At 47.1% G+C, this 23,439-nt stretch overlaps 1 protein-coding gene across 2 annotated transcripts in view; it reads left to right on the top strand.

The window, feature by feature from the left end:
- The first annotated feature begins 581 nt into the window (after positions 1-581).
- si:dkey-119f1.1 (Structural maintenance of chromosomes protein 6-like) overlaps positions 582-23,439 on the top strand; it is a 201,691-nt gene continuing 178,833 nt past the window's right edge. Inside the window, exons 1-15 of one of the 2 annotated variants that reach the window (XM_060042093.1) lie at positions 582-729; positions 1,211-1,328; positions 16,583-16,709; positions 16,801-16,906; positions 17,340-17,476; positions 17,715-17,776; positions 17,869-17,949; positions 18,077-18,178; positions 18,341-18,460; positions 18,589-18,687; positions 18,962-19,108; positions 19,586-19,674; positions 19,785-19,949; positions 20,178-20,356; positions 21,282-21,483. In XM_060042093.1, the coding sequence (XP_059898076.1) occupies positions 1,212-1,328; positions 16,583-16,709; positions 16,801-16,906; positions 17,340-17,476; positions 17,715-17,776; positions 17,869-17,949; positions 18,077-18,178; positions 18,341-18,460; positions 18,589-18,687; positions 18,962-19,108; positions 19,586-19,674; positions 19,785-19,949; positions 20,178-20,356; positions 21,282-21,483 (1,733 nt within the window). In that variant the 5' untranslated portion in view covers positions 582-729; position 1,211. Of the gene's footprint in view, positions 735-1,210; positions 1,329-16,582; positions 16,710-16,800; positions 16,907-17,339; positions 17,477-17,714; positions 17,777-17,868; positions 17,950-18,076; positions 18,179-18,340; positions 18,461-18,588; positions 18,688-18,961; positions 19,109-19,585; positions 19,675-19,784; positions 19,950-20,177; positions 20,357-21,281; positions 21,484-23,439 lie in introns of both variants that reach the window. The other variant, XM_060042095.1, reaches the window with a different exon arrangement.

Raw genomic sequence — 23,439 nt, forward strand, 5'->3', positions numbered from 1 at the left:
AGATAGACAGTATTGTGAGCAAGTGTGGAAAAGTTATAAATGTCATGCGGTCCCTATCAGGAAGTTTGTGGGGTGCTGGCCAGGATACACAGATGATGATTTACAGGGCAATGGTCAGATCGAGGATAGATTATGGGTGTTTGTGTTACGGGACGGCAGCAAAAACAATTCTCAAGAGATTAGATGTAGTGCAGGCAAAGGCACTGAGAGTCGTCTGTGGGGCCTTCCATTCCACCCCAATTGCAGCCTTACTTGTGGAAATGGGGGAGACCCCATTGGGAATCAGAAGGTCTAAGCTGGCAATGCAGTATATCTGTAAATTAAAGTCAATGAGGAAATGGGAAGGATGGAGTTTGGGGAGGAGGGGGTGGCCCCTGTAGTGCACTGGCCAACTATACCACCATGGATTCTACCAGTGCCAGAGATAGATACAAGATATAAAGGCTAAATAACAAATGGGGACAGTACATACAAATATACACTGATGGGGCTATATATATATATATATATATATATATACATAAACATATATACATATATATTTATTTTTTTGGATTGTTTGTGTGTTTATTTATGTTTTGTCCTGTGGGTGACAGCAATGTGCCGCAAGGGCATACAGGCTGACGGAAAATAAAAAAGAAGAAGAAGAAGCACATAAAAAGCAGGCACATACACATTCCGTGGTGTACTTTTCTTCAGTCCGTGTTTTGGAAGTGGAGGCTGACTCAGGTGAGGTAGGCACTCCGGTGGCATGTTATAGGCCCCAAGAACATCTTTACTGGTACCAAATGTACCTATGCTACGAACTGTTGTCGGGTCTCGCTGTATTACATTGCGCGCGAATTCGTTGTTGCGATGGTGTCATGTCTACCGTCAGTTCGGTTTTGTGTGTGTGCAAATTGTGCCATGGATAAAACGGTGGACTTCCAAAGGAGCATTAAACGGTCAAACTGAATTGGGGACATTCGTTTTGATTCAGAAAGTAGGTTTACTTGTATTCGAACACGTTGATAACTTATTGGTTCTACATTGCGATAGTCTTAAGTCGTACAGTCCATGACAGTTACATTCTACGATATTAGGAAACGATGGTTTATTTTACTACTCTTTTGTCCAACTTGTTGTATTTTGAAACGACCAGGGGTCGTTAAAAGACGTTTCTAATTAAAGATAATTTACTTCCTTGTTTCTGGCAACCGTTGCACATTAGGATGGCTCACAAGAGAGCTCCGTCGGAAGGAGAAACCCCTCATAAACGAGTCAGACGTCAGCAGGAAGACGCAGAGCAAGAGAACAATGTCAGACCGAACTATCATCACTCTCAACAGGTACACTCAATGCCACAGAAGTCATGTTTTATTTAGTTCGTGTTTATGGAGTCCCTTTTTTATTTTATATGTAGCCCTTGGCTTTTACCCCTATAATCAAGAAGATGGTGCCCATTGTTTTTGTTTACGATTTTCTATCAGTTCTCACCACACAACGACGTCTCATCTTCGCTCCTTGAATGTCGATATGTAACGGTAGGGAGTTATTGAAATATACTACGTGTAAAAAAGTCTAGAAATTGAATGTTCATTTTTGCCTCGAAAGTTGCACTGGGTGCCTTTAACGAGACTAGTTTTGATTTCCTATATTTGGTAACCATATAACAAGAGCATCCTTAATAAATATTAAACACTAAGCATACACAATATCAACACTGAATTAGTAAGCAGCCAACAAATAGGTAAGTAGTTGAACGTTTACTTATTTTAGAACAAAATATAAATGCATGTGCATGTCACAGATACCATATCACAATAAACCATATCACAATACAGGCTATAAGTAAGAATAAGGCTTCAATTTACCTTGAATTTATGGGTAATGGGGGCTGTTGTCAGTCTCCTTGCTTCCACTTGGACTGCCAAGCTCTCATCTGGCGAGAGCATCTTTAGGGTCTTAAAACGTGGGGAGAGGAAAGCGGCAATTTTATGGATAGGGGAGATGATCACAGTGTTTCCCATACATAGACCATTGTGTGGCGTGGCGCCACAGAATCAACATCGAGCGCCACGAATTGATTCTGTCTTTTTTTTTTTTCAATAACGCGATTTGGAAATCTAAAAATCGTTCCGTCCATTCATCTCTGCATAGCACTCGTTCTCCCTGTCATTCACACGCACACACACACACGGAGCGAGAGCGACGATGCTAACACATGAACCCACCGATGTCACCCGTCGCTTAGCAACCGGACAGGCTGGGGTTGATAAGTTACCGGACTACTGTAACTACTATGGAGTGGTAATATCAAAGACGTGAATCAGGCAATAAATCCAATTTCCTTGACAGCGGTAAAGTTCGGTGTGCATTAAAGTACAGACGGAGTGGACCAATTGCGAACTACTGCAGCTGCTCCAAGTTAAACCCCAAACTAATCGGAATAAGTATTTATAGCGGACTACACCACCTATTCTATTCCGCATAGAATTGTATTCCGAACCGATTGAGGCGTATATCAAAGCTGCAAACTTGTCGCTTTTCGGCGACAATCGCCGTTTTCTTGGTCAATTTGGTCATTCACGTGAATCGTGTAGAACCGGAGAGTTTTGTTTTGGGGAGGGGGGGTCCAGAATTGCGAAAAATTATTGGATCATTCTTATAATTGACATTTCTCTGGGCCAATCGGAATCTTGAAGCACATAGCGCCAACTGAGCTCGCCATTGGATGAGACGGTCGCCTGGCTACCGCGCATGCATGCGGCCAAACAACGCAAGAGAGCTTGCGAAACACTCGTCCAGAGGGGTGTTCCACGAACGGAGGTTTAACAAACACTGAGTTAACGTTGAACTCTAGGTTGATTTACCCTGTGCCGACTAACCCAGAGTTTTCGGTTCCACAGCATTAGTTCAAATCAACTCGGGGTTGGTTAACACAGGGTTGTGCGCGTCCACGCCAAACCTAAAAAGACGTGATGTATGGATCATGGAAACCCTGATCGAAATGGCGAAACGGGCCGCTTATTTCAAAGAAATGGAACTTCAGGTTCCCCTGGAGAGCTATGACGAGGAGAAGGACATTATCACAAGAAAAGGGAACGCTAAAGCCTCTGCAACCCGGAGAACCAAAGCCTGGCAGCGGATCGCTGACCGCGTAAATGCGTTAGTTACACGTCAAAAGCATGATCCTTAATATTTCAGCCATGAATATATAAATATCCCAGTTAAGCATTCTTAAAGATCCTACCACATAACCCCTTTCTTCTAAAAAAATATGTACTCCGATGGCTTCCAAGCGGTCAGCGGATCAAGTATAAAAATGAAGTATAAAAAACATACAAACTGGTAAGCTTTTCCCACCATCGTATTGGTATAAATTTAAATAAGCCATTTTTTTAAGCCAATCGTGAAAAGGCCGACAGTCGGCAGACTGGATCTGGCCCTCAAATTGTCTTGACCCCGGTGGAGGAGCTGTTAATAAACATAAATTCAGGGCGCCCTGGCATGGAGGGGGTACCTGGAGGTACCTACCTCCTCAGAGAGTCAGGGGCCATACCCCACTGGTTGAATGTAGGTTTTTGTGTTTTCTTGTATTTTATATATTTTTTGCCTTCGAAGTAACGCATGCAAACCATGTGCTTGCCACAGCGCATACTATTCCAAAAGTTTATTTTTTTGGTAACTGGGTAGAAAACCTAAAAGTGACAATTCATCAACTTCACAGATCAAGATGGATTAGTGCGTGTAACGATCAAACATTCTCCAGTGGATGCAAGTCCACTGGAGACTATAGTATAAAAGAGAGACTATAGTATAAAATAGTCCTCCACTGAGGACTAATTTATACTTTGTGTTGTAAGTGCCTCTCGGCATAGTACTCAGACAATATTGCTGTTTGTATGATAGGAGGCCGATACAAATCTTGGATGGGTCATCTGAAAGGACTGAGATGTGCTCAGCATCTCCAACATTATAGCCTAGATAAAACTACCTTTTGCAAAAAACGGAGGGCTACGCAAATAGTCTGGAGTGAACTGAGGCCAGGTCCTCGATTGGTAGTGTTGGCTATGTAAGGCTATTTAAATATATTAAAGATTTGCGTGAGAATCTATAGGCCTATCTCTCCACTCCAGCAAAAAGTCATTTGATATGCCAAGTTGTCGAGCCGTGGTCTTATCAATCGCTCCCGGTGGATGCACGTATAATTTGCGCTCCGATATCAGCAGTTCTCTCATCAAAAGGGCATGCCATTGTGAACACATGAAATCTGCGGTGAACGCGGGTTTAAATACCCAAAACAGGGTTATGTTTCAAACTTAACCTGCGCAAAACCTGCTCCGACCAGGTTTGATTCAGAGCATATGTTTCTATAGCAACTAACATACCGTGATCCTTTTGGAACGGAAAACCTAGGGTTACAGCAAACCCTGGGTTAACTTACCCGGTTATGTGATAAAACCGGCTTTGTGGAACACCCCACAGGCGTGACAGTTGTAAATAAAATATTTTTTATAAGCCTCAAGGATGTTTTGACTTTGATTTTTGATAAAGTATGCTGAGTTTTGTTAAGTCATGCTCAGACTAGTGTAATTTGCATATTACAATCCAAAAAAAATCCCCCCATGACACTGTCACCTTTTTTCCTCTGAGGAGTTTGCAGGTCTGGTATATATATGATACTTTTCTATTCCGATTGAGCTGTTCTTCCACATCTATGCGAATCAGATGTGTCCGCATGTAAACGTGGAGTTACATGCACACTCACTGACGGCCGTGCCGCCGTGCTGCGCCTGCGCCCCCCCCCCCCGCGCACCACACATTGGTCCTTGGTCTGTGGGAAACACTGGATCATCTTCTCGCTCAAGAGCTCTCCGGCACGTCTGCGGATGTGTTGCATGTACAATGGGTCGCTGTACCTAGACTCACAGTGCCTCCGCAGCCCTTGGTACCACAACAAAACGGTGTTGATAGTTGGATATTGGTCTCCCTCCATATCCTCTGAGGCATGTTTGAAGGGGGTCAAGAATTTGCCAACTGCATTGGGGACCTCCACCTGTATGCCGTCGAAGCGGTGTTCTTGACCCTTTTCTTCGAGCAGTCATCGAATCTCACTGTGTTGCCTCGCGATTGAGTTCATCATCTCTGCCTTACTATTCCACCTTGTTTCACTCTCCTGAACCGCAGCATGCGGAAGGCAATTGTACTGCCAGACTTTTTAAGGTAAGCAACCAGATGCTTGCACTGAATAATCTGGTCAGTCACTTCGCCCATACAATCTGTTGCGTCCCTTTCTTCGAATGTGTGCTTTAGAACAGCGTTGAGTACGTGCGCTGCCTCGGGTACCCAATTACAATTCTTGAGTGCGGCCTTAATGTTGGGGCCCTGGTCACTTACAAAGACAACCTTTGTCATGGGAAACGCCAACTTCAAGAAGTTCTTTGGTAATCTGTTCTTGTATGTTGGGGGCCGTTTTTCTGAGGTGGAAATCACTCGACTGAAATTTTTCCAATCTTCAGTAACAAAGTGACATGTTAGTACTGTGTACGATCTCATATGAAAGCTGTCAGTCCACATCAGGGCTGTAACGATACAGAAACTCACGATTCGGTTTGTATCACGATTTTTGACCCACGGTTCGATGCATCCCACGATTTTTTTAAATTTAAAAAGCATTTTATTTAAACACTTGCATACCAATTAACTTTATGTAACATTTAATAACAAATAATTTGGAACACTGAACAGATTTGAACAGAAAGAATACTATTAAAGTATAGCTAAATTAATAAAGAAATAACCAAAGATTGCAGTTGGAGAATGCTTTTTGCTGGTAGGCAAAAACCCTCAACTGTTTGGTTGGTTTAGTCAAATATCCTTATTAGCGCTTCTTATTAGTCTATGTAGCTTAAATAATGACATAATCAGGCCGTATAGAATGTAGGGCTGGGCGATATATCGAATATATGCGATGTATCGCGAGATGATCTCCAGGGGATGTATAAAATGCCCATATCGCGAACATCGAATATAAATTGGGACGCAATGTTTATTTTTGCCGCCGCCGGCATACTCGTTGTGCTTTCACACGACGGGGCGACAAGATCTCATACAAAGTGAACGTAGAGACGCGTATCTGCCAATCAGCGTTCAACAGCGTGGCCACTGAGTGACATGTGTAACGTAACAGCCAACCAGCGTTCAACCGTCAAACTCGGTGCAGTGCAGTCCGGGGTGAACTGCAGCACGGAGGAGAAAGTGATTGTTGCCGTTTGCGACTCCCGGAGCTCTATATATAATATAATATAATATAATTGGTTATATAATATCACGGATAAAAGCTCTGTGCGCCTCCTGATGGCTGTAGCGTGGGGAGCTCTCATAGGGATTGGGCTTCTCCTGGGGCTTTGTTTAACGCACAGCGTTCCCTTCTCTCGCTATTTCCGGTGGCTCTCTAAACTCACTCCCCCCGCCCATTGCGAGTCCACGAGATTCTCATGGACGCGCGTGTGTGACGTAGTCTGGAAGGCGCGCTGCTGTAGGTGCGTGTACCTCCGACTGGTGAGTGAGAACAGCCAGAAAGAGAAAAAAGGATGGAAACTGAGGATTTGGTTTCGAAAAAGAATAGCACTGGATCCTTCGTCTGGCAGTGTATATATAATAATTATTATTCAAACTGTTAATAAATAATTAACGGTTTGAATAAATGCTGTGTTGGTAAATCTAACTTGCTGTGATTTTCCTTTTCTTATGTGCAAGTTCTAAATTGTTCCAATAGAAAGCACTGATGAGTTTAAACAATATGTTGTTTCATGTAATCTACATGCAGACTTATGTTTCAGTAATACTAGAATTATTACTGACGTAACATTATGCCAGACATGGTTGAATCGAGCATTTATGATGTGCTCTAGAGGAGATTCAAAATATATCGAGATATATATCGTGTATCGAGATATAGTAAAAAAATATCGAGATATTCATTTTGGCCCATATCGCCCAGCCCTAATAGAATGCAACATGTTTAATAGCCTAACTTTCAATAGATGGGGGAGAAAACATGAACGTCTAATAATTAATAATAATAAAATTCAATAATTTCCCTCGGGATAAATAAAGCATCTTGAATCTTGAATCTTAAATCTAACATGAACGTCGCAATAACGAGGCATAGTGTTACGAGTAGCATATGTGTGTGCGCGAGATTGGCAGTGTGCGTATGCGTGTGTGAGTGAGTGACGTCAGCGAGTGAGTGGACGAGCGAGGAGAGCGAGCGGTAGAGCGTGTCTAGTGAAGAAGCGAACGAGTCCGGTAGAATAAAGTACCCATCCTGTCAATAATCGGTGGCCGCTTCATTCCGACCTATAAGCAGACAGACTGCCAGTCAAATCACACAAAACAATAGAGACAGGATCACAGAGGCAATTTTTTTCGCGCCTGGCCCACTCAGGATAAATGTCGTTCATATCGCATATGAGGACTTCGACGGCTGTGGAGAAATGCAATCCTCCGTAGCCACGGAGAGCTGTCATCAGAGAGCTTTAAAATGGTTAAATTCTTATTTCATTGTTCAGCTGCGGCATGAAATAGTTTCTCTTGCTTTCTCTCTATCACCAACACATTGACAACATACCTGTCTCTGTGAAGAGCCCCTCCTTTCTGTGCACGGGAGGAAGGATTGTTGTTGGCTTTTCCACAAGGAGAAGGCATTAATTGAATAATTTTATCAGTTAATATCTGTTTAAAGGGCTCAAGACCATTTATTATGTCGATGTAGGAGCGCTCTCGCGTCCTCTCCCGGCAACACTGCTGGGATTATTTTCACTACTGGGATTAATTTCGCTACTGATAGCTCCCTTATAGAAACAGCTCGGCTGTGTTCTAGGTTACCAGATTTATTTGGTAAAAGTTTTTCCAGTCAGTCACTTACCGGTGAAGGCAGCGTTCTCGCGCCCTCTCCCTGTAACACTGTTGCGTATTTCTTTCGGTCACTTACCGGTGAAGGCAGCGCTCTCGCGCCCTCTCCCTGTAACACTTGTGTGTTTCTTTTCAGTCACTTACCGGTGAAGGCAGCGCTCTCGCGTCCTCTCCCGGGAACACTGCTGTATATTTGAGTGCGTCATTATTTTCAGTCACTTGCTGGTGAAGACTGCGCTCACGCGTCCTCTCCCGGTAATACTTTTTTTGTTTTTTCTTGAATTAGTAGTTTACTGGTGAAGGCAGTGCTCCCTCTCCCAGTGTTCTGCTGATGGCTCATGTGTGTGGCGCCTGTGTGGCCCTCCTTGAGCCTGACGATGGCCATGATCGTTGCCCTTCTTGCCTCGGCTTCGAGCATTTGAGGGAGGGCCTTACAGAGAGGGCCTGTATGAACTGCGGCTCCATGCCCTTGGCACTCAGGCTGGCTAGGCTCGCAGTGGTGGAACAACCAACAGCTTTCGACCATCCATCAATGGCGCCACTTCCTCCGGCTCAGCCCGTCCGTTCTTGGCGTCGGGGTAGAGCAGGCCCCCCCCCCAGGAAAAGGGCTAGGGACGAGCTAGCATCCAAGGTGGATCGCTTGTCGTCCGACATGGAGAGGATACAGGAACTCCTCCTGACCCTGCAACCTGGGGCAGGTGGCGCTGTGGCTGACATCCGGCCTGACCCTTCCTTGGGGGATGTGCCGGGGACGGACGATGTCCTGTCGCTGGCGGCATCAGCCAACCTCTTGGGAAGCCTCAAACGAAAGGAAGCCTCAAACGCTTTTGGGGAGGCCTCCCGCTCCTCTGCTCAGAGCTCTGGGCACAGCACAGAGGGTAACCCCATCGGGGCCGTCATCCGTACGGCCCTGGCTCGCCTGGGGCTCGATGCTCCTCAGGCAGACTTGGCTCAGCCTAGCGCCTTTTTCAGGCGCAGCCCTGCCACAGCCCCTTTCTCTGTCCCTCCTTCGGAGGAGTATTTAAAGGAGCTACACCTCTGCTGGAAGGATGCCAAGGCTCTCCCCCGTCCTTCTTCCAGTGCTCGGGCCTTGGCTGCCATGCGGGATCCAGCACAGTATGGTTTGGGTCGCATGCCACCCGTTGAGCCCGCCATTGCCTCCCTCATTTTAACCCCCGATCAGGCCTTGCGGCCGGATGCCAGGTGTCCTCGGCCCCAGTGCAGGGTCACAGACGACCTGCTTTCAAAGGCCTATGACGCAGCAGCACGTATGGGGCGGATTGGCAACTCCCTCTCCCACCTAATGCTGGCGCTCTCGACCTCACTGCAACAAGCTGCAGTTGAGCAGTCTACGCAGGACCTGAGCGACGCGTCCCTACAGGCCTTTGCCCTCATGTCCAGGGAATTGGGGCGTGTTATGTCCACCCTGGTCCAGACTCGCCGCCAGGTTTGGTTGGCTCAGTCGCCCCTGACGGAGGCGTGCAGGACGGCCCTTAGAGCCGTGCCAGTGGTACCGTGGAGCTGTTTGGGTCAGCTGCCCTGGAGACGCTGGAGCGAGCTGCCCAAGCTAGGCAAACCAACCTGCAGTTGTCGGGTCTTCACAGGAGTGTGTCCGCTCCTGGCAGGCCTAGAGCCCCCCCGGCTGCCCCCCGGGGCCGCTACCAGCCACCACGCTCTTACCCAGCGAGAGATGAGGGCCTACGCAGGTCTCGGCGGTCCGCCCAGCAGCCCGCTGATGGCTTTCGCGCCCCCGCCCGCCCATCGCCCGGGCAGCCTCGGGCCGCGGAGCCTCACCGGTACCCCTCCAGAGCCGACAGAGGCCGGGGGGCCAGGCGCTAGGACCACGGGGCCGGTCGTCGGCTGTTTTTCCCAGCAGCAGATCAGCTACTGGGCTGCCTGTACTATAGACCCCTGGGTGGTTTCCACCTTAACCCGGGGGTACGAATTACAGTTCCGACGCCGGCCCCAGGCCTTCGGCCGGGTCAGGATGACAGTCGTCCAGCTCTGGCCCAGGAGCTATCCGCCCTCCTGGCCATGGGTGCGATCGAGCCAGTGGACCCTCAGTTACAACCCGGGGGGTTCTACTCTGCGTACTTTCTGGTAACCAAGAAAGACGGCGGATTCAGGCCCATTCTAGACCTAAGGGGCCTGAACACGTTTTAAAAAATGTTACCATTTCACATGCTCACCTCGGCGGACACCCTGAGGGTAGTTGCCAGGGGGGAGTGGTTCACGACCATAGACCTAAAGGACGCCTATTTTCATGTGCCGGTTGCGGCACACCACAGGCGGTTCCTAAAGGTTTGCCTATCGGGGCAGGCATTACCAATTCAGGGTACTTCCCTTCGGGCTTTCCCTCTCCCCGAGGGTTTTCACCAGGGTTGTGGCGGCAGCCCTCGCACCCCTGCAGACGCAGGGCATGAAGGTCCTGCCGTATCTGGACGACTGGCTGGTCTGTGCGCCCTCCAGGTCCCAGGTGGCCCAGGACACGGCCCGCCTGCTGTCGCACGTCACCCGGCTGGGCTTGACGGTGAACCTATCAAAGAGTTGCCTGGACCCTTCCCAACGGGTTACCTATCTGGGGTTGGTCCTGGACTCGGTCGCCATGAAGGCCTACCTTTCACCTCGACGGGTGAACGACATCCTCCGCCTCCTTCCCCTCTTCAGAGCCGGCAGGAGGCTGCTTTTTATTCATTTTCTTCAGCTTCTGGGCAAGCTGGCAGCTGCTTCAGCTGTGGTGCCTCTGGGCTTACTGTCCCTGCGCCCACTCCAAATGTGGCTGAACAGCCTGCACCTAGATGCCAAGTGGCACAGGCAGAGGAGGGTCAAGGTGACCCTGCCGTGTCTTGTCTCTCTGGCTCCATGGAGAAAGAGAGTGTATCTGGAGGCAGGCGTGCCCATGGGCGCAATCCCGGCGCGACGGGAGTTGGTGACAACCGACGCCTGCCTCTCGGGATGGGGCGCAGTGTGGCAGGGCAGGACTGCGCAGGGACGGTGGTCTGGCCGGGACGTGGCACAACACATCAATGTGCTGGAACTCCGGGCTGTGCAGCTGGCACTAGCCAGCTTTCTGCCCCATTTGACAGGCCGGCATGTCCTGGTCCGGTCGGACAACATGGCCACGGTTTCGCAGGTGAACCACCAGGGGGGCACCAGGTCAGCACGGCTTCTCCGGGTATCCCAGAGCCTGTGGACTTGGGCTTCTCCCCGTCTGGCCAGCCTACGGGCAGTCTATTTGCCGGGGGCCCAGAATCGGGCGGCAGACTTCCTCTCCCGACGGAAGCCTCCACCGGGGGAATGGCGGCTTCACCCCGAGGTGGTGGAGTCAATGTGGGGCCTCTTCGGCAGGGCAAGGGTGGACCTCTTTGCCTCGGAGGAGTCGGCGCATTGCCCCCTCTGGTTCTCCTGGGCAGAAGCCCAGGAGAACCAATCGGCCAATCGCGCTGGCGCACGATTGGCCGGACAGGCCTCTTTATGCCTACCCACCATTGCCTCTGGTTCTGCCGACACTCCAGAGGGTCCTTTTGCAGGGCCACCGGCGCCTTCTGGTGGCCCCCTTTTGGCCGGGGAGGCTCTGGTATCCACTGCTGCTCATGCTCTGCTGCAGCTCGCCATGGCGCCTCCCCGACAGGAGGGATCTCCTGTCCCAGCTGGGGGGTCAGATCTGGCATCCCGACCCCTCTCGCCTACAGCTCTGGGCTTGGCCACTGCAGGGCCCGACCCACTGCTGAGGGAGTGCACTGCGGCTGTCAGGGGTATGGTCATGAGTGCCAGGGCACCATCGACCAGGTTGCAGTACGGAAACAGGTGGAAGCTGTTCTCCAACTGGTGTGCGGCTAGGGCCGTGGATCCAGTGCACTGCGCTGTGACCACGGTGCTGGAATTTCTGCAGTCCCTCCTGGATAGTGGCCGGTCGCACTCCACCTTGAGGGTCTATGTCGCTGCCATCTCCTCCCTACATGATATGGTTGACGGCGCCACGGTAGGGTGCCACAGATTAGTGTCCCTCTTTCTAAGAGGGGCTTTGAGGCTGCGTCCCCCTACAGCCATGCGGTCTCCAGCATGGGACCTGCCGCTGGTGCTGGAAGCCTTGTCATCTCCTCCCTTCGAGCCTTTGGGTCAAGGGGGGTTGAAGTGGCTGTCCATGAAGGCTGCCTTTTTACTCGCCATAACATCTGCCAAGCGGGTCGGGGAGTTGCATGCCCTATCAGTGAGTGATACATGCCTGAGGTGGAACTCTGATGGCTCGGGGTGTCACTCAACCAGGAGCGTCTCCACATCATGGGCTGCCCTGAGAGGGGTGCCCCTGGGGACCATCTGTGCCGCGGCGTCATGGGCGTCGCCTAGCACATTCTCCAGGTTCTACCGGGTCAACGTTGCCACTCCCCATCCAATGGGCGTGGCCCTGATACCAAGCTCTGCTGCCTCTGGTCAGTCGGGGGGGCACCTTGATTCTTCGTGACGTTGTTGGTATTGGCCATCCAGTGCTTAATGCACCGCCTCTGGCGGTCAGTAAGGATGAAATAGAACGCAGAGTTACGTATGTAACTTCGGTTCTATGAATCCTGGATGACCGCCAGAGTTACAGGTCACTCAGAAGTCTCGTGGTTCGCGAGAAGATTCTGGGAACAGATCCTCTGTCGACACCGGGCTATATAGCCAATCCGGTGTCTCGAGGGTCACATGTGACCTTGTTGGTATAGGTACTCGAACTGCGCATGCGCGAGACGGATAAATCCAGTGCTTAATGCACGGTCATCCAGGATTCATAGAACCGGAGTTACATACGTAACTCTGCGTTTTACAAGAAAAATGATCATCGTCCTTTTTATTCACGGAAGTAAATGGGAAACCTGTGTTTGGTGTGCTCACAGCATGTTTAATTTTACATAATTATGCCATATTTTTACCGGTCCGGCCCACTTGGGAATAGATTTTCCGCCATGTGGCCCCTGAGCTAAAATGAGTTTGACACCCCTGATATAGATGTTAATGTGTCAGAGTAAATTCAGCTAGAGCATCGTAAGAAATGTCAATCTTCAATTTTTCGCCTAGAGAAAACACATTATTTAGAGTGAATACCACCTTGAAACTATGGGATAGTAGCCCAGAACCTTTAGGGAAACATGTAACAACATCTTATGAGTACCCTGTTTCAGGATAAATGCTAATGAAGTGATTTTAGAGAGGTTTTAGTACAGGTACATTTGGGCACTTTTGGGAACCATCAGTGCCATTTGACCTTTCTAAGGTACCAGACTGTAAAACAAATTTTATTTCACTGACATATCACTATAGGTATTCATTCCATCCAAATTCAACAGTTTTGACTTGTTTTGAAAATTCACCCAGACCTCTGTACATTTTCCCAGTCAAAGAAAACCATACAATCGAAATGAAGTTTGACTCCAACTGGAGCAGATATATTTGAGAACAACATATAATAAAACAACTGTAAAAACACAGCTAAAAACTACAATCACTAGGGATAAAGATATATATATATATAAACAGACAGAGGTGGGGGGGCTGCTGGAGCAGGAGCAGTCGATGAAGGTGGCTCATAATCAGCATCATCATCACTGTGGAACCCAAGAAGAAGAAAGAAAATAATGTAACTTCAAACAGACAAGTAACAATATGTTGGGGTAAACAAGACCTGTACTGGGGAAGTCAACTAACAATCCAGTTTGCACCAGTTTGAGTGTGTGCATTTACTAAATTCATTGCAGGATAATAAATCAAATCCAAGTTTATTTATCACTTGTACAGCAATGCTTGGTTTGCTAGGTCCTCTCAACAATGCAAAAAGGAATAAAGAGAAGAAAGTTGTATCAAATAGTATCAAATAAACTGTGCAAAATATTGATAATGATAATTGATGCAAATAAATATCAGGCAAAGAGTAACGGTAGTGAGTGTGTGGAATGAGTAGAGTGAGTAGGGTGATCGATAGATAGATAATATCTAATAAGGTCAGTGTTTCCCCCACGTTCACACAGCAGCGGCGCGCCGCCGCTGCTGAATTTTCTCCGCCGCTGCAATAAAAATCCTTGTCCTAATTATTATTATTATTTTTTTTTAAGTAGCTCCTTTTAGAAAATGTACAGCGCGTAACGTCAATTGCGCAACACGCGGCACATCGTCACGTAACCAACATCAAAGAAGAAAAATACACAGCGAGTGTGGCAGTTGTTGGCAGTAGGCTACCCTACACGGTTGCAAAGTTACATTGATTCTAGCAGTAGCGAGTGAAGCGGCAGATCGAAGGAAAGAGAGAGACAGAGAGACAGAGAGAGAGACAGAGAGAAAGAGAGAGAGAGAGAAAGTAAGTTGCTAAAATGTGTCGCTACATGACCACCAGTGTTAAAAACCCTCTGAGCCCAATCATTTTATTGTATCTATAAACCGTGTTTTTCCTCTAGTATTGTGTGTGTGTGTGTGTGTGTGTGTGTGTGTGTGTGTGTGTGTGTGTGTGTGTGTGTAGGCCTATGTGTGTGTGTGCGTGTTGTCGCTCTTTTTGGGATCACTCATAGCCTTTACAGGAGCTTATATCCAGTCAGGAATTTATAGCCTAGGTATTTTCGGGAACTTTGAAAAATGAATCCATACTGTTAGATCCGATGTTGTTCTTTGTTGCCATATAAAATCCGTTTTCATCGCGTATTTTAGTCAGGGATTTATGCTAATCGCCTGTAAGCATGTGGTCATTAGCATAAATGCAGGGAAAAAACCTAAGGACTTCTTAAAAGATCATGAATAGTTTCTATTATGTATAACTTATATTTATTTTATAATTTTCTCATCACTTTTTGACTCCCCAAGACTAAGAAGAAGTGTTTTAAGCAATAACAAGCTTATCATCACTCTCTTGTCCTCTTCCCCTGACTCTCACTATCTCACAAAGGAGCTGAGCTCACCTGAGGTCTATTTGTAGTGCTAAGGCTCACACTGATTGGTATTCAATTAGCTTTATTTTTTATTTTTCATGTGTGTGAGTAAAAAACAGTTATGCTTTGGGCATAGCAACCATGTTTAGTGTTTAAGCATTAGGCAAAAATCTGTAAATAAATTGTGCAAATTATATTTGCGTTGTGGCATTTTTTGTTTAAATATTACTATACAAAAATATAAAAATCTGTAAATGAAGACACAAAAGGCAAAGTTACAACACCAATAATCCCATCTACAGTAATACACAGGACTGTTTGAATAGGATTTAAATGCATATTCTCCTCTCAAAGTGCACCAGATTCATGCATTCCAATGTAAAGGGTACAAAAAAAAATCGGCCGGGGGGGCATACCCCCGGACCCCCCTAGAGGGATCGGGGACCACACCACCGCTGCTGAAAAAAATCCTGCGGGAAACACTGAAGGTGATAGATCGTCAATTTGACACCAAATCAATAAGTAATCGATAACAGAGATTACATACCTTTCAGGTTATGGAATTCGATATTCTGAATCACTGTTGTCCGTGTCCAGTTCTGGCAACAGCAAGTCACTGTCGTCAGACGACGACTCGAGAGGGACTACAGTAGCCCCACTGTCGCTAGTAATGATAGCGAATGCCTCCGCAAAAGTCTAGGTCTTTCTCCTGCCTGCCATTATTTATTTTAAAATAATAACAAAAAGAAGAAAGGCAAGAAAATACCAAATAACTAGCTAACTACTAGCTAACTAGAAATGCAAACGATGTAATAAGCGTGTAGTAGGAGCGTATGTCTCTATCTAGCGGAGTGTCTGAAAAGTGTTCAGAAAGTTCTTGGCGCTTCTGGCGCGAATTATGCTGACCTTCCAGTCAAACCCTGGAAGATATCTTGGGTATCCATTGGTCAATTTGGATGATTGACCCCTCTATCGAACCGTTGGAGCCAATAGAGTCGAGGGACGGTCAAATCGAGGGACCCAAATTCATGTAAAAAAACACTTCGCCAATCAAAAGTATCACATTGTATAACGTTTTTTATTTGTTTATTTATTTTGCTCTTCTTTGGATGCTAGTTCAGTGAGTTTCCGTCGTAGAGTGATGACAGTGATATCATTGGAATCTGTGAAGCCTCAGCTTTCATAGTTGACATATAGTTTGTGTGGGTGGCATGAAGTAGCGAAATCGGCGACGGCCAGTAGGAGCGCATGCACGTTTTGCGTGTTTTGCTATGGGCTCATTTAGTTGCTTGGTGTTAGAATTGTATTTTGTTTAGGTAAAAATGGTTATCATGGGCTTTTAGCCGAGCTTCTTCCCGTTACGTGGGTATGCACCAGGGACATGTTGGAGCATGGTGGTGCTGTTTACAGCTGTTTACAGCACACGTTGGCGCAGCTGCCCCCGCCCCCGGGGGCGCTCGGGTTTAAGAGGTTAAGAACAAATCTCTTAACCTAATTACCGGCCAAAAGTTTGTGGCTCTGGTGGTGCAAAAGAAAAAGACCAATCAAAACATTTTACTAATTATTTCTAGTGAGTTCATCCTTTCAAATGATTCTGCACTCATGAATGCTACGTGACCAAACGCCATGATGACTGTGGCAGAATGGGGTGAGAGCAAATTTGTTAGGGGCCACCAAATAAAAAAGATGGTAATAGAACGTCTTGGTCGTGATCCTTTGTTTCATTTGCGATCATCTGTATCTGTCCTGTAAGACATGTTAAAGGTTAATGTGGTTTCTGTGCTCAACTCCAGAGCACGGCTGAGGAGGGAGAAGCAGGCATTGTGGAGAGCATCACCCTCAAGAACTTCATGTGTCACACTCTCTTGGGCCCATTCACCTTCGGCTCCAATGTCAACTTTGTCGTTGGCAACAATGGAAGTGAGTGCAACCACCTTTTACAATACGTGTATGACTCGTGGCGAAGGATTTACGTTGTGTTCAACTAAACGGATGTGTTCTTGTGCGTCAGGTGGGAAGAGTGCTGTCCTCACGGCGTTGATCGTAGCCCTTGGCGGGACTGCCCAGGCCACCAACAGAGGCGCTTCTCTCAAGGGTTTTGTTAAGGAAGGAGAGAGGTAAAGAAAGTGCCGCAGCTCTCCAAATAATGGGAATCTTGGGATTTTTTTTTATTGCCAATTCCCCACTTTGTGATGCCTCGGGAAAGATGTTTTAATGTAAACTCCTCAATGAAACGTAAAAATAGCGTAACCTAGGCTAATCCAAACCTTTTTCTGTCTCGCATGACAAACGCTGTTCAAAGATGACAATGTCTCCACATAATATAAGATAAGATATACCTTATTTGTCTCGAGAAATTTAGTTGTTCCAAAAAATAAGGACAACTGATTTTTTTTTTCGTATAGGTTTTAGTATTTGAAAATAAATAAATAAATTGAGAACCATTAAAAAATCAGGGCTTTGCTGAACAGTCGGAAGGGGGAATCGGGCACAAAATGGGGCAAATGATCCTGTAGTGTGTACCCAGCTTAATGTTCATTGTTCTCCCAGTTCTGCCGAGGTGTCGGTCACTCTGCGGAACACAGGACGAGACGCCTACAAACTGGAGGATTACGGGCAAGCAGTCATCATAGACCTGAAACTCACACGAGATGGAATGAGGACCTTCAAACTGAAGAGCAAATCGGGTAACGACTTAACTATAACTAACTATAAAAAATATAGGCTTAGAGATGTATGTTTATATTTGCCATACACATCTGTATAAAGCATGCACTACAATTTCCACAGCTAATACCAGATTCTGATCATCACTGTTTTAGTGTAGTAATACTAAGAAGTCAAAACCAATCAGTGTGTGTATCTTCCTGATCGTGGCAGTTTTGCACCAAAATATTTAATATTTTAAATTCTCCCCTCATATAGGCCAAATAGTGTCGACCAAAAAAGAAGACCTCATGTCAATTCTGGACAATTTTAATATTCAGGTACAATACTGTTTTCATACTTTTTATCTCAAGGCACGTACATTTCTGAATCCAGATTGACTAGTTTGTTTTTGGCAATTGATTTTTTTTAGGTCAATAACCCTGTGTCCATCCTCACTCAAGAGATGAGCAAACACTTCCTACACTCTAAAAGCGAGGGGGACAAGTACAAGGTAGAGTGACATATTTCATATAAATTACGTCATTGCTCGGCGTTGACCATGTGAGTGTTTCAGACTTATTTTTATTACGAATATACGATTTAATTGCTTGTACAATTTTCCTTTTCCACCATTTCAGTTTTTCATGAAGGCAACTCAGCTGGAGCAGATGAAATTAGACTTTATATCCATTAAAACAGCCAAGCAGTATACTGAGGAGAAAGTGTCGCAGAATGGGGAGGTGAGCACCGAACCATTTAATCAGAACAAACAACCGGATCCATTTCTTCATGGCCGCGTAGGAGGTACCTTTGTCCCGTTGGACTCTGTGTAACCCATGAAACCAGGACGGCCAGTCCAGGCACATCCACCCGGTGCTCAGTTGTGTATAACTGCATTACAGTGTCTGCGGGATCTGAAGAAGACATACCTGGAGAAGGAGGACAACTACAAGAGCTTGTCTTCGCTGGACGACATGCAGGCCAAGCTTGAGGAGCTGCAGAAGCAGATGGCCTGGTGCCTGGTAAGACCACCCTGTCTCCTCTCTGGTCCCATGTGTTGCTCTGTCATCCTGCTGGTCAGTAGATGGATACCTTGCAGTAGAAAGAGGGCCACTAGTGTGTGTAAAGTGCAGGTGCTGTTGTGTGGCAGGTGGCTGAGATGGAGGCAGAGCTGCTGCCCGTGCGGCAGAAGCTGAAGTCAGACCAGCTCTCCACACAGAAATTCGATGACAAAGTTGAAGAATGGAAGGTTCGACAATAGCTCTCATGGCACTATTCAATAAATAAAAGCTATTTATTTATTAACCATATTACCTTTGAATATCTCGTACTGTTTCTGCTGGGAAGATTCTGCCATGTTTAGCCCGACGTGTGTGTGTGTGTGTGTGTGTGTGTGTGTGTGTGTGTGTGTGTGTGTGTGTGTGTGTGTGTGTGTGTGTGTGTGTGTGTGTGTGTGTGTGTGTGTGTGTGTGTGTGTGTGTGTGTGTGTGTGTGTGTGTGTGTGTGTGTGTGTGTGCACACAGAACAAGGTCACTGAGGGGGAGCGGAAATACAAGCAGATTCACGACCAGCTGAACGGCCTAACAGAGCGCGTCCAGGAGCTGCAGCCCCAGTCCACTCAGCTGAAGGCGGTGGCCCAGAGACAGGACAGCCTGCTCAAGGCTGGCGAGGTCAGTACTGAACCACACCTGCTAAGGCTGGGCTCACCAAACTGGGATCCGTGTTTTTCTGACTTAGTCAGACTTTTCCAAATTTGTGACGCATGTTTATCTGTCAAACACAGTAGCATCCAGCTGCAGATTATGGGCTGATTATGGTCCCACGTTCATGCAACACAAGGCGGTTACGGACCCCTTTCCGTCCTTGCGGACCCTCCTTACATCCACCACAAGGGCCTGATGTGCGCCTCCCAAAGATTGTAACCTTCCGTCGAGGCGACGCAGCAGCAAGGGCTATGATTGGTCTGATTACTAAAACCCAACGCAGAACCATAAGAGGTTCAGGACTGCGTTGAAGCGTCTATGTGGTCATTGTGTTGCGTGAACGTGGAACCAGGAATCAGCCATCAACAGTTTAGCCGCCCGAGTTTTCAACGTGTGCGTGCGTGCGTGCGTGTGTGTGTCTGTCTGTGTCTGTGTCTGTGTAAGGTGACCTTTCATCTATGCAAGAAAAGCTTGAAGATCCTGGAGTCGGACAGGGGCCAGCTGTGCTCACGGATCAAGGAGCTCAAGCTCAGGTAGGTTTTCTTTTTCCGATGTTGCGTGAAACTCAAACGTTTTTTGTTTTTTTTGGCAGTTCCTCATCGGTGAAATTCATAACCCCTGATGTCTTTGTGGTTTGGTTCAGCATCAGCCAGGCCACCGGAGCAGAGAGCCAGCTGAAGGACCGACGCATGCAGGAGCTGCAGGCGGAGCTGCAGGATCTCAGCCATCAGGACTCCACCCTGGGCCAGCAGATCGAACAGTACCAGCAGGCCACCCACCGGGCCAAGGAGGAGCTCGGAAAGCTCAGGTAGCCCACCAGACGCTCAGCAGTTCATGGGTGTTGTTGTTGAAGATAGTGGTTACCCTTTCTAGCTGTCTGAATTGTGATCTTCATTTTGACACAGTTTTAGTCTGATGCCATTTCAATACAATAAAGGTATATATCAACTGGGGGTTTGAAGGAGATACACGGCAGTGAATCAGGAAGAGGAATCATTGATGCTCCAAGCTAATGTTTTTTTCTCTGCATCTAAAGGAACGAGCAGAGCGGCCTCCAGAAGTCCATCGACGCCAACAGCAGGAACCTGCTGACGCTGAAAGCCAGCAGCTCCAACCGGCTGAGGCGCTTTGGCGAGCACATGCCCGGGCTGCTCAAAGCCATCCAGGATGCCCACCGGGCCGGCCAGCTAAAAGAGAGGCCCCGGGGCCCCCTGGGTAAGAGGTTCATATTGACTGGGGGAGTGTGTTCATCATGTGTTGTTAGTTTGGCCCCAGATGTCCCCCGTTACCTTTGTAAAGGATCACTCGCTCAATGGCCGTCTCGCATGCAGCTTCACTTTGAAACCTTCAAGCATGAAGGTGGTTATTGGACGATGCAGTGGCGGTTTCTGTAATTGGCCCTTTTTGGACTTGATGCAATGATGTCTCGATGAAGTCTCTGCACTGCCAAAAAGGACCTCATACAAACTAGCACGTCAAACACTTTGCTTTCAACGTGTGTGTGTGTGTGTGTGTGTGTGTGTGTGTGTGTGTGTGTGTGTGTGTGTGTGTGTGTGTGTGTGCTTTGCTATCACCCTTCAGTCACCAACCACCTCCACTGTGTCGAGCGAGCACCCCAGGACAGAGCTGGCTCTCTTAATGAGTTTGTTCAGTCTCTTCCTGTCAGCAGCAGTGATGCTGCTGTTCCAGCACACCACACCAAAAAAGATGGCTGATGCCACCACAGAGTCATAAAAGGTCCTGAGTTTCTTCAGCAGAAAGAGTCTGCTCTGTCCCTTTTTTTGCAGCGGGTGTTGATCATCTCGCTACAGTCCATTTTATTGTTACTGTATAGGCCCTGTATGAGTCCACAGACTCAATGTCGAACCCCTGGATGTTCCCCGGTGTGGGTGGGGGATGTTTACGCCTGCGGAAAGTCCACCACCAGCTCCTTAGTTTTCTCCGCGTTGATCTGGTGGTCGTTCCATTGGTACCAGTCCACAAAGTCCCGGTTTAATCCCCTGTACTCAGTGTCGTCCCCGTCCCTGATAAGACCGACGACTGCAGAGTTGTCAGAGAATTTCTGGAGCAGTGTGAGAAGTTTTATGTGAAGTCTGCAGTGTAGAGGTTGAAAAGGATTGTCTTGTGGCTCTGTATGCAGGATACTGCATTAGCCTGAAGGACCCCCAGATGGCCCTGGCGGTGGAGGTCTGCCTGAAGGGTCAGCTGCAGGCCTTCGCCTGCGACAACCACAAGGACGAGAACGTGCTGCAGGGCTTGATGGCTCGGGTCTTCCCCTCCGGCCAGAGGCCCGGCATCATCACCAGCCGTTTCCTGGATCGCGTCCATGACACCAGCAGGAGGTGAGAGCTTGTTGAAGGGCAGCAGTAGCTCAGGAGGTTGAGTGGGTTGGGCACCTCGAGTGTCGAGGTGCCCCTGAGCAAAACGCCTCACCCTAATTGCTCCTGACGAGATGTCTGACGCCCTGCGTGGTTGACTTCGCCGTCGGTGTTTGAATGTGTGAATGAATAAGTCGCTTTGGATAAAAGCAAAATCCCCTAAGTGTAAATGTCATGAACGTGACATTTGATGTCACTATAGAGCCCACTTTGATGATGAGCTGTGCAGACATTGGAAATGCTGCGGCTACGGTTACCTGCTCTATTGTAGGCGCTTTGTGGCTTGGCTGGCATCATTTCTTGCTGATCAACACGCCAGCCATTCCACTGCATGACTCGTTTGAAGGTGCTGGAATAATTCAGTGTTTCCCATACATAGACCAATGTGTCACGCAGTGCCACAGAATCAACACCGAGCGGCACAAATTGATTCAGCTTTTTTTTTCTTTTAAGCGATTTTTGAAATATAAATATCGTTCCGTTCATTCATCTCCGCATAGCACTCTTTCTCCCTGTCATTCTCGTTCACAAATGCACACCGAGACAAGCGCACATACATTCCAATGGTTCGCGGGTACATTACCACTTATTGGATAAACCTGCGTATCATACATGCACACGCACTGACAGCGGATTCGCCCGCCGCCGCCTTCAAAGGCAAACCCGAAGCAGCGCGTAAGGGATAATGTATAGAACGCCGGTCATTATCGGGAAATTAAGCCCCGAGAGGGCGAACAGGACGTGTCTTGCTTTGCCCTGAAGGGGCTTATTTTCGACAATGACCGGCAATGTCCTATATCATCCCGCTTATTACACGGCTGCTTGCCAAAACGAAAAAATAACTTCACATGCTGTGTCTTTTTACAATTTATTTGTTACCAGCATTCGTAGTGTTGATCAGCAGAGAAATGGTCCTCCATAGACGTTGACGTCGCTTAGCAACCGAAGACGCTGGGGTTAAAAAGTTACCGGTACTTGCGCAGTGATACTTAAGACGTCATTAGAGGCAAAAAATCCTTTGTTTTCCTTGACAGCGGTCAAGAAATTCAGTAGCGATGGGGATCGTTAATATTTATTGATACCGACACCATTTTCGATACTCCAACGATCCGAGTCTTTATCGATACCACTATTGATACTTTTCTATTATTTGGTAGAAATACTACACATTTTATTGATGAGGAAAATATTTAGGAAATAAATAATTGTGTTTTAAATGAAATATGTAGTTAATAAATATTGGCATCAGTAGTTTTAATTATATATTCTAAAATGATTAGAGCGCTATACAACTGTATTAACTATACAGAAACATGAGTAATACACAGTGGTGGGCCGTCAGGGCCAGCAGGGCCTTCTCTGCTGGCCCTGTCAATTTTTTTTTTCAAAATAACATTTATTTGTGTCTGAACGCGTCCATTTTTTGTAATGGTTGGAAACGCGAATACATAGCTGGAATTTGGGCAGTAGGCTTAATGGTAATGCTGAGTGTGGATGCCGTTTAATAAGCATATTAAATAAATCCGTTCACTGCTACCCCTGTGGGCTTAAATTCTGGCTGGAATAGCTGTTGTAAAATATGTGGCATAGAGGCCTATTTGTATGTTTCATTTTTGTTAATAAACTGGCGTTGCACTTGTAATATTGTTGCTATAGGCTATTTTATTGAATCCGTTGAAGTTGCGAAAGCATCCGGTGAAAATAACAATAACTGAACACTTGTTCACAGTTATTGTGCCATAAGGAAAGATCTGTGTGCCATAAGGAAAGATCTGATGGTGATGCTGCATTACTCTAGCTCTGCGGTAATGCAAAATGGTGTGCGTGTGCGCTGTTGTTGTTTCTGAAGATCAACTGTCTTGTTGTGGATGTTATCAGGGTAGCCGCGGGGTCTTAAAAGTCTAAAAAATGTCTTAAATT

The sequence above is a fragment of the Gadus macrocephalus genome, chromosome 21 (assembly GCF_031168955.1).
Source record: "Gadus macrocephalus chromosome 21, ASM3116895v1".
NCBI classification, from domain to species: domain Eukaryota; kingdom Metazoa; phylum Chordata; class Actinopteri; order Gadiformes; family Gadidae; genus Gadus; species Gadus macrocephalus.